The sequence below is a fragment of the Nelumbo nucifera genome, chromosome 5, assembly GCF_055504915.1.
Source record: "Nelumbo nucifera cultivar China Antique chromosome 5, China Antique-T2T, whole genome shotgun sequence".
Lineage (NCBI taxonomy): Eukaryota > Viridiplantae > Streptophyta > Magnoliopsida > Proteales > Nelumbonaceae > Nelumbo > Nelumbo nucifera.
Window position 1 is genome coordinate 35939888 of NC_142653.1, and position 11804 is coordinate 35951691.

Below are 11804 nucleotides of genomic sequence, written 5' to 3' on the forward strand. Positions count from 1 at the left end.
ATTTGATATTAATTTTTGATGATAACATGCTGATGCTAGAAGGCAGCTGATGGGTTGCTTTGTCAATCCCTATGCAAACTCAGCGTGTGGGTGTTAGTCTCAGATGCAGCAACTGGGGAAGTATTAAGGAAATATTTAATGCAGGCCTCTTGCAAGGAGACATTTTTGTAGTCCAATAAATGGAAATAAAAAAAAAAATCTGTTCTTGACCAACAGATCTAATTACATGGACTATCATCCCCAAGTCAAGATACCTAAATTCCCATTGAAGAATGGAGACTTTGTATTTGTCAACATTTGTTTGTATATTTTTGTTTTGAAGCCAGAAAGGCAAATGCATTCATTAATGCTCAGATTACAACTCAAAAAAATACAATTCAGTAAGAACTTCCAACAAAGTAAATAAAAAGGAGAAACAAAGCTTTTGCTCCTTTTAAGTAGGAGAAAATTAATTAATGCTCCTTCTGTCCGTGGTTAACAGAGCCACGTTAACCATATTTTTGAAAAACTGGCTACAATATTAAATTATCAATTGAAGGTGATACCCGCTTAAGAACGCAAGACCAAATAAATCAGTCTGAACCGAGATAACTGAGATTAAAAGGAACGTTGTCTTAAAATATGACTGCATTTTGAGTTGGCAGGTTTGAATGGTTTTTTTTTTTTTTCACAAGGGCACACGCCTAAACTGGGGTGGAGCTATTGACCCCACTGACGTTCAAAAAAAAAAAAAGTAATTGACTACATGTATTATTGTTTTAGCGCAACTTTTCCATATTGACCCCAGTAAAATTGAACCAGAACATAGGGTGGGGTAAAAGTTGTTTTTCTTCCTTTTTTTTTTCCTAGCTTGAAATAGAGTTGAAATGAATTTGCAGGTGTTATATCTTGCAATTCTCAAATGTTGGTGAAATTGAAACAACTACTAAGTATGTATAAGGGAGTGAAAAAGAGAGAATTCATTCTCTTTAAGCACTGCTATTTATAGCCTATGATTAGGATTGTCACTTCAGTCCATTTTTTAATCAATCCCATGTAAACGAGATATTGGGTTAGGGTTAATTCCTATATATACTCCATTTTGCATGAGTTAGTGGTAAAGGGCCAAACTATTTTAATAAAAAATAGGCCTATTTGGGCTTGGTACATTTGAATCCTTGGGCCATGGGTTTGTCTACATAGAATTAGCGCCCTGTGCTTGAAAGCCCATTATTTATTTGGCTTCTAGGATTTTTTTATGCCTACAAACATACAAATGTTAGCATATTAAACAAATCCTCTTGGTTTAGGTAAATGGTAAGCACAGCTACCTTCAGTGAGGTGCTAACATGGTATGACCATTTAGTCCGAACATAAAACTTAGAATCGAAGTACTCTATTTATATATATATATATATATATATATATATATATATATATATATAAAGCAAGGTGGTGCAGGTCAGAGGGAGTTAGGAGGAAGGGGGGTTTGGTTTAACGAGAGGATAGTTGACATGGACCACACTTCGCTTTGTATATATAGTAGAGATTTTTTTTTTTTTAAACTCTTGTAGAGACAAGATATTTTAATATATATGGGTATCGCCAATTTGTCATGAGAATAATTGGTTTAAGATCTTGTCACCAATAATTTTGACAAAACTCTGGGATATTTGTACTAGTAGAAGGTTTAAGTTATAAAACACCTTTTGTATGCATAACTATGCCATGGTAACTTAAATTGAGAGAGACCTATGAAATTAACCAATTAAAGTGGGGGATTGTTGGATTTAATCTCATTCCAATGGGGCTTGATTGGTTAATTACATGAAAAAGAAAACACTTGCACATATATCTTGCAAAATAGTTTTCTTATACTAAAACCAGTTTTTGACTTGTCCCTCTTTTGAAAATTAGTAAACATGTTTTGAGTTTTTAAGTAGGAGCTTGTTTACACTCCATAGAATTATGAGAGGAGAGTATGGAGGCTTGCTACCACACAATGTGAGCGCATGCGTGTATGTGGCGCAATGAGGCATTTTAGAGGTACACTTTGCTCATACTTCGCACACTTATGGTGTGAAGTTGACTATTGATGTTTCAACGGTCATTATTCGATTAGGTGTGATCAAGAGGCACTGTTCAAAGTTAACAGTTATTAATTATTAACTACCTTTTAACAGTCACAAGGTTTGAAATTGTGATTATTCAAAGAGCATTTTCTAAACCAGCACCTTTAATTCCTCTTCTCCATGACTCTTTTGAAATTATATAAGAAGCGTGAATCAAGTAAATGAACACAAGTTTTTCGAAAATCACTCTTGTCTCTCTCAGTTCAATCTGTTATTGTCTCACAAAAGGTTTCTTCTGAGACTTCAACTTTGTTGGTTGTAGATTCTTGCCTAAGGTTCTGTTGTATCCTGTGAACGAATTTATTTGTAACTCAACAACAAACTTAGTAAAACTTTGTGGGGGCAAATAATATTCTAAAGACAGTATTGCCTTTAGACACACCTCAGAGCTTTTCCTCTAAGTCTTAGTAACATCAATTTCTAACAATTAAAAATGGTAAAATTTTTCGAAAACACTTCCCATGAAACTTTCAAAGATGGGTTAAATGCAATATGGGCTAGGCTTGAGGTAAAAACCTGGGGTTGGACGAGCCCATAAATCAGTGAGAAGGAAATCTTTTTTCTATTCAATCCATAATTGATTGGGAGACCCTTAGTTGGTTGTTTGCTTAACCAAACTTCAATTTGTAATAGATGTTGTGTAGCTTAAGGCACATAGATTTTATAGTTTACATATGCCCCAACACCATAAAAGCGGAAATTTCAATGAATCATACAAAGGGCCGTACCTGAGTTTTGGGCCACGTACAGAAGACTAGGTTAAATGCGTTAATTTAGTAGGTGTTTAGCATCGGTGCTAGGAACATCGCATTGTTTTCTTATAAAAATGGTGTTGGACATGTGGAGTTGTAAGCACTGTTTTTTGTTTTGAATCAGTGCTGCCACATAGGCATTTCTAAGAAAACAACATTGGTTTTGTTTGATACCAGTGATGGCAGCAACACTTTCAACATTAATCTATATTATCGAACATTTAGGATGATGCCACATCATTGCATCACTAACAGTAACACATTGTTTTCTCAGAAAACACTGAATTTGGTGTTGCTCCAAACCACACTTTCACGATTTCTAAGGCATGGTTTAGAACAATATTTTTTCTAGAAAAATGATATCAACCAAGAGGTTGTTGTTTGAAGCACTGCTTTCTCTAATGTGGTACCTACATGGTGCCTTTTTCTTAAAAAATGGCCTTGGTGCTAGACGCCCACTTAATTGCATTTAGACTTGCCAATTGCCATTTTTCCATGCTTCAATTAATAATATTACAAAGTGGACTATGCAATATAATAGATTTTAAGCCCTCCTCCAATCGGACCAATCCTTTGTTTGTGTGGATTTCAGGATTTATTGGTGGAAACCTTAAAGGGCATTTGCAAATCCATGGCTTGCATTTTGGGCGTTAGAAAGATCATAACAGTTTCTGTCGTGAAAACCAAGGGAGGGCCCCCATGTTTTAATTTTTCTATTTTCATTTTTTTGTGGGCGGGGGTGTGTGAGAACTAGTTTAGATGGACCAAGTTCGTTTGTTCTGTGGGCCTTCCACCTTGTGACTTACAACCTCCATGACGTTATGCGTTTTTTTTTCTTTTTTTTTTTTTTTGAGAAGAGTGACTTTATGAGTACTGTTTGCGCAATTGAGAAAGAGCCATTGGCGCTAAAAGAAACCTATCCTCCTGAAATATAAACAAAGTCAAGCACGAGGTTTACTTAAAATTATGAATTCCCATGGAAGAAACTATTGCTTCCATATTCATTTTATTATTATTTTGTTGTGTTTTTTTATTTTTATTTTTTGATGGACAATAACTGTTTGATCTCGAGCTTCGAACCCGGGAGAAGTACAAATCAGCCCAGCTCAGAATTTACTAGGCCCAAAGTACAGGGGGAATGCATCCTGACCGTGAATTGATGCCAAATTCACGGGCAGGATGTGGTTTATAGGGGACAGGGCTAATTGTAGGGGGGGCTGGAATTCAGAATTCTGCAATGTGTCTCCGTACTTTTTCCAAATGTTTTAAGTGGACACGAAATGTGTCATGTCTCGATATCCAATGGTTGTTTCTGCAATGGGTGGGTGGGTGGGGTGGTTGTTTCTGGAATTCAGAATTCTGCAATGGGTGGGGTGGTTGTTTCTCTAACTCTAAGTACTACAATTCCACCTCTCTAAACCCAATTATTAGGGTTGGTGATTAAAGACTTAAGCTAGATACCTGGACCCTCTTGGGGAAGTATTAATCTAGCCTTCTCAATCCAATCAAAATGGTCCATGGAAACCAACATGACCAATGCAGGGGACTGGTTTTAATAAACTCGGCAAAAATTGACACATTTAAGAGAATCTCTCTCTTATAAAATATTTGTATATAAAAATTTTCTATTTCCATGGTCAGACCATCTGTTCAGGGCAGAGGATTAGTTCAGTTTGACAAGATCAGGGAAATGGGAAGGAAATGGAGGTTTGGAGCCTGGTTGGTTTTCTCTTCAAAGAACATCCATTGGACGAGTTCAGATTGGCTCCTCACACCAACTTCAACTTCACACACAGCAATTGGAGCCGTACGTTTGGAATATCTTTGTACTTGTAAATTATCATTCATGGGATAAGAGTTGTGAGATTAGTGTGAAGCGCCTTCACATATAGGCCTTGCGCATTCCTGTTGACAATCATAACCTAAGATTGCAACTTGACATTCTAAACGTTTAAAATAGCTAGAATGAGTCAAAACCTTGTTGGAGCTTGATAATAAGCATACAACTTGTTTGTTGTTAATCATGCCTTCTAAATCATCTTACACAACATATCTACAACATTCTATCTGGGAACCATCTCTACTGGTAGTTGCAGGGCCCACTTCAAGTTGTATGATTTGCATTGCTCTTCTTTTCCCCTTCTCTTGGAGAATATTAATATAATAGTGATAATAAATTGCAAACAGCTGGGTTATTAGTTCTCAAACAATGAGTATCAACAAATAAATCATCTTTCTAAATATATATATATATATATATTTTTTTTTATTTTTTTTAAGCCAAAATACATTTTTATGCATTTAGAGGGAGGAATTGACCAATGTGAATATTTTTATTTTCATTTGTTTTCAAAATTGCCACACCATCAAAAAAATAAAAACCATGTCCCCTAATCTTGGTTTTGTTTTGAGATGTATAAACATAATTTTGTTTCCAAAAACCATCAAAATAATGTTTTCTAAAACAAAAACAAATTCTTTGTCCTATTAACATTTGAAAACCAAAACCACATACACAAAGAAGAGAGATCACGGTTTTTATTTTGAGAAACAATTCAGGTTGAAAATTTTTAAAACCATTAGACCAAGTCACCAGTGAATTAAAAAATTCATAAAAAGACCTAGGGTTGGTATAGTCATTAGCCGTTGGGAGTTGGGCGGTTTCAAATAGTGTTTAGAAAACCGGATTGGACCAGACAAACCGGTTGAACTGTGACCCAGGGCCTGATCGGTTTGGTCACACCCCAATAAATAGACTTGCTCAAAACCCGTTGAAAATTAGTTGACTGACCGGTTTAATTAGAAAATCGGTGAACTAGTCCTGATTTCTTAAAACCGCTCAGGTCCATACATAAGCGAAATCTCAAAAATTTTGTTAATAAGATTTGAGCCCAATAACTCTTATTTTCATAGATCGCTTAATATCACTAATCCACCTGTTATGCTAATTAATGATTATTTATTATACATATTTTAAAGAAAATATAAGTTAAAATGCTTGAACACTAGTCATTTGTTTTAAAAATTAAGAAACATGTGGTACATTAAAAATTGTAAAATATATTATATAATATTTATATGACCTGTATTATATATAAATTTATTTATTTATACATGTATGTATGTCATGTCATTATGATTCGACCCTACCTAGTGACTTTAATCAAACTTCTGACCCGTGAAACTCTCCCTTTTCCATTTCTATGCTTGTCTGGTTCTGAACATTAGTTTCAAATATTACTCGTCAAATTAAAACTAGAAAAAACATTTAATATATATATATATAAAGAAGAACAAATAAGACCAAGTCGCACCGTTAGTTCAAGTTTTGGGTCAGACTTTCTCTGGGTCAAGCGATTAGTCTTCAAGAAACTAGCAATACAACCCGGCATGTAGGGCTCCCTGTTCCCACCGAAGTCATAGACGCAGAATACATCATCAGCGTCTAAATTCCCTGAACGAGATAGACGGGAGGATCCTCTACGTCATGTATAGCTTTTCTTAACGATATAGCTTTTCTTATAGAACATTTAATAAATGGAGAAGAACATAGATGTTGAATGGACACTTTATTAAATTAATTCATCTATATCTCCAAACCTTAAATGAAATATTAATGCTCCATTTGACTTAATGTTTCTCCTATATATACTCCCTCCCCCTCTCCATACAACACAGATTATAAACCCCAAGAAGAAACGTTCTTGGGCTTCTTATCTTCTTCTTTTTCTTCTTGGTTTTCTTCCTAATAATCTACTACTCCATAGCCTTCAATTGCTTCCACTTTCTTCCATTCTTTCACAAGTATGGAAATTGAAGAATCCATGACAGAAAGTATCCATAGTGACTCAAAATTTGATGGATACCATGGAGATAACCATGCTAGGAAAATGTTCCAAGCCCTGGTTAGAAATCCATCGGTGCGAAGATATGCATCAGATGTTTCAGATGAATCACTCGACAAAACAAAACCCATTAAGATGCTTCAGATGGGCGTGGATAACAACGATCCTGCTGAGACTAAGTTTGCATGGCTGCGTTCACAGTTGGTTGGAGCCGATGTCGAATTCGACACCCCCTTCGGAAAACGCCTTCTTACCTATGCTGATCATACTGCTTCTGGAAGAGGACTTCGCTACATTGAAGATTATATCACCAACGATGTTCTTCCCTTTTATGGTTAGCTTTCTGAATTATCATTTCTTCTATAAATTTTTCCTTTTCTTTTCCAACAAAGTCTTTTTTTATTTGGGTTAATAGAAAGAAGCTTCTGATTGCCATTATATCTTCATCTGTGTGTAGGGAACACTCACACAAGCGACAGCTTCGTGGGATACAAAACAACAAAGACGGTACATGAGGCGACGAATTATATCAAGAGTTGCTTAGGAGGCGGAATTGACGATGCACTCATCTTCTGTGGCTCCGGCACCACAGCCGCGATCAAGCGTCTCCAAGAGGTGATGGGAATTGCAGTTCCCTCGATCATGAGAGAGAGAATGCTGAAGACCCTGAAGAATGAGGAGAGATGGGTGGTATTCGTTGGGCCATTCGAGCACCACTCCAATGTCTTATCATGGCGTCAGAGCCTAGCGGAGGTGATCGAGATTGGACTTAATGAAGAGGGTTTTCTAGATATGGCATCTCTGAAGCATCGACTTGAGAATTATAAATCCTCCAATCGTCCTATGTTGGGTTCATTCTCAGCTTGTAGCAACGTCACCGGAGTCTACTCAGACACACGAGCTATTGCTCGGCTCCTTCATCAACATGGTGCCTTTGCATGCTTTGACTTCGCTGCTAGGTATGCGTTTGGGCCTTTCTGGCTCTGGGTGCATATATATATATCCTTGTCGCGATATTAGTTCAAACTCTTCAGTTTTCTCAGCCTCTTTTGCCATGGTCAAGTGTGTGATATTTTGCATCTCTGTTTGAATTGATGCAGTGGTCCATATGTAGAGATCGACATGCGAACAGGAGAGCTGGATGGCTATGATGCTCTCTTTCTTAGCCCACATAAGTTCCTTGGTGGGCCTGGAACTCCTGGCCTCCTCCTGATGAGCAAGGCCTTGTATCAGTTGAGATTTTCTCCTCCATCAACTTGTGGAGGAGGGACTGTCAGCTTTGTCAACGGCTTCTCTGAAAGGGTAAGCCCCATGTGATCACTTTTCTTTTAAGAGGACTCTGTGATTTGATCAAACCTCATTCATCAGTTGCTAAGATAATATGCAAACCTGATTTGTAGGATACCTTATATTATGAAGACATAGAAGAGAGAGAAGATGCCGGGACCCCACCCATCATCCAAAAGATCAGAGCAGCTTTAGCTTTCTGGGTGAAGGAATACATTGGTTACAGTGTGATTGAAGAACAGGAACATGTCTTTGTAAATGCAGCCGTCAGAAGGCTTCTCCCCAACCCAAACATATGGGTGTTAGGAAATACAAAAGCAAAGAGACTATCAATCATCTCTTTCCTTGTTTTCACCACCACAAATTCTTCAATGGAGGAGGGAGAAGATGGTAGCAGAAGAGTAAGAGACAGAGGACTCAACATGTGGAGGGAGTCAGGGAGCAAGAAGGATAAGCCTCTCCACGGGCTTTTCGTGGCCAAGCTGCTGAATGATCTCTTTGGCATACAGGCCAGAGGCGGGTGTGCTTGCGCCGGTCCTTATGGTCACCTTCTGCTCGATGTCAAAGAGACTCTTTCGCTTGCCTTTCGGTCTGCCGTCCAAAAGGTATGTGTATTGTTTATTACTGATTCACAGTCATCAATATTGGCTCAAATGAAGCAAATTGACGTTGAGTGATCATTTGTCACCCCACTTCGTAAGTTGATTATTTGATCTTATTTCCATTATTTGTAGGGCTACTCTGGTGTGAAACCTGGATGGACGAGAGTTAGCTTCCCCTATTACATGTCCATTGAAGAATTCGAGTTCATCCTGGCTGCAATGGAATTTCTGTCGATATATGGACAGCGATTCCTTCCGCTGTATCATTTCAACTGGAAGACTGGCAACTGGACTTTCAAGAAGAGAGCATTCGTGGAGAAACAAATAGGGGAAGTGCATGAGCTTGACTTCAGTAAATTGTTGTTAGCTTATAAGAAGGCTAACGGAGTTGTTGATAAGTATGCATCCTACCTTGAGACTGCTAGAAACATAGCGAATTCCCTTCCGCAGTTTCCTCCTCCACGGAAGGTGCCGAAAGATATTGATCTCAGCCTTGTTCACTTTAGGGTCTAGGTCCCCTCTCTGCTGTCCTTTTGTGGACCTGGACTCATCTGCACATACAGAAGTAAAATAAATAGGAAAATTAGGATTGCATCCCGTAATCCTTAGGGAATTACAGCTCGTAATCCCTAGGCTCAGTATTGTATGGGAAAAAAAATTACATATATATGTAAGAAGAGAAAGATTACATCTTGTAATCGTTCTTGTAAGTAGAGAAGATTTACAACTAAAATAAGTTGACTGTATGTTGAGCTTCTGCCTTGTATTTACTTGTACCAAGAAATAAGACTTTTATTTTTGTCCCTTGATTATTTTTTTTTCACTTGTATGCATAATAGAATTCACTCAAGAAAAGAGAAGGGAAAAGGTCTAGTATCTGGTTCGTTATTCACTTTGAAATTCACTAATTGGTGTTTCATTCAATGGACTCTTCCAAGCAAATTTTCACGTCTCCGGTCTGTATGGATATTGCTGCAAAGGGTGGTTATTTCTTCTCCTTAAATTTCAACTGGTTATTTTTTGGGTAAATTTCTGAAACCTTCCTTTAAATTTGGTAATTGCAATCACCTCTCCTGAATTTTATGACATTTTTAAGTAGATCCCCTTTGTTAAAATCTTTTAACAAAAAACATAAAAATGTTCAACATGCCCATGTAGTTACTATTGAGACTGATTTCTATAGTAAAAACAATACAAACTTTATGAATAACAATAAAAAAAGGAGAATTGAAAGATGCAGTTTTACCTTTGAACGATTGATATGAAAGAAAAATTTGGAAAATAAATATATTTTGGAAAGGCTTGGGGTAGTGATTGATATGAAAAGAAAAATTCGAAAATAATTAAACATTTTGGACAAAGTAACTACATGGGCATTTTGGACTTTTTCGTGCCTCTTGTTAGAGGATTCTAAGAGAGGGGGGTCTAATTACAATTGTGTCAAAAAATTCAGGGAAGGTGATTGCAATTACCAAACGTCAGGGGAGGTTTTAGCAATTTACCTTATTTTTTTTTTCTTCTGAAAAGTCTAATGCCCCATTTGGCATTCCCCGTGTGAGGGAATGGCTATTCCCTCCCCCTCCATTGGGAATAAAATCCCATTCCTGCCATGTTTTCAATTTCCATTCTCATTCCTATTTGAAGCAAAGAGGCTATGGGAATAAACCATTCCGACTCGATTTCAATTCCGAAAGACTCTGAATCAGATTTGGATTCCGATTCCAACTGTGAGCCAAACTGTCCCTGGGTGTCTAATCCAAGGTCGGGATAAGCATAAATAGCTTTGAATATGCCTTGGGGCATTAAATGGGTGGTTTTTCATTCAAGACTGAACGACCGTTTCCAATGTCAAAGAAAAACCTGACTCTTTCTTCACTATTCCCATATTTTATAGTTTTGTTTTGTGAGATAACTTGTTTAAAGTCGAGTTTCTGGTTGTATATATATATTTTTATTTATTTATACTGTAATTACGTATTTTAAGTATTATGTGTTCTTGGTTCTATAATGAGGGTTGTTCTGGTTTGGGAGCAAAGGTCTTGATTTACATGGAATTTTGTCTTTAGTTTCTTTAGAATACTTAAATGAGATTCTTGATTTAGAGAGTATGATTTGGTGATGTAGACAACTATGAAATTCTCTTGTTGGAAAGTTGGAAAGGAAAAGACCCAGTAATGAAATGTTCCCAGCATTTTGTTCCATAAAGTTAAGATAGCCTTATAACTATTACTATCCTATAATAACTCAGCCAACTTTCATAGACTATTCACATGCATGCATACTACACATGGGGTTAGAGCACAAGCGAGAAAAATGGTTTTTTAACTCTATCTTGAAAACCCATTATATTTCACAAGGTATTAGAATGTTGCAAGTAAGACAAATTTTTTTCCATCCCTTACTAAAACACATTTCCCATCCTATCCCATTCTTTTTGTTATCCATATATTTTTTTAAACTCATTCAATACTAGAATCTTATTCCAACAAATAAGATACACTTAGTTTTATTAAAATCAGTCTCTATCGATCATATTATGTAATAATTCAAGAATTCTGCATAGGCTGTCGAGGCCTAGGCATAACTTGAGGTTGTATGGGACCAGGCCGAGGCCAAACTACCGAGTGTCGAGGAGAGGATGATACGGGATGCCGATGCTGCCGCCAAGCGGGACCTCATCAAAGATTTGAAGGTGGAGGTGGTGTCTTATAAGATTATCAAGAAATACAAGAATGATCTAGCCGACTTCGGAAGAAGGGTTTGACAATTGTAAGGTCTAGGTGTTGATGATTTCAAGGAGGATGAGGCCCAAAAGATGACCGCACTAGTGGGGCTGATGCTTGAACGGAGGTAGGGGTGTCAATGGACCGGTTTTGGGTTGGACTCTGTCCAAATCAAAATTCATTTGAATGGATTGGACGGACTAATAAGATATATTGAATTCGGACGGACTGGATGGACCTTTAATATGGCATATTGGATTAGATCCGGTCTATTCACATATGAATTTATATTGGTATTGGATTGAGCCAATATTTGGTCCATTGATAGAAAATAAGAATATAGGTGTGAATGGATCAGATTTGAATTGAAACCAATCTAAATTAACAGGAATTTAGAAGCTTAGATATTGTAGTATCGCATTTTGAAATTTGGGTACTAAATTGAGGCTAACAACAAAGTATTAGGTAGCTATTAATATACAAT

General features: G+C 37.0%; 1 protein-coding gene across 1 annotated transcript; it reads left to right on the forward strand.

The window, feature by feature from the left end:
• Positions 1 to 6537: 6537 nt before the first annotated feature.
• On the forward strand, positions 6538 to 9403 carry LOC104589278 (uncharacterized). The gene is made up of 5 exons (XM_010247540.2): positions 6538 to 7042; positions 7166 to 7667; positions 7809 to 8010; positions 8109 to 8600; positions 8730 to 9403. The coding sequence occupies exons 1-5, from the start codon at positions 6670 to 6672 to the stop codon at positions 9108 to 9110; spliced, it is 1950 nt and encodes a 649-aa protein (XP_010245842.1). The 5' UTR covers positions 6538 to 6669; the 3' UTR covers positions 9111 to 9403.
• Positions 9404 to 11804: the final 2401 nt, after the last annotated feature.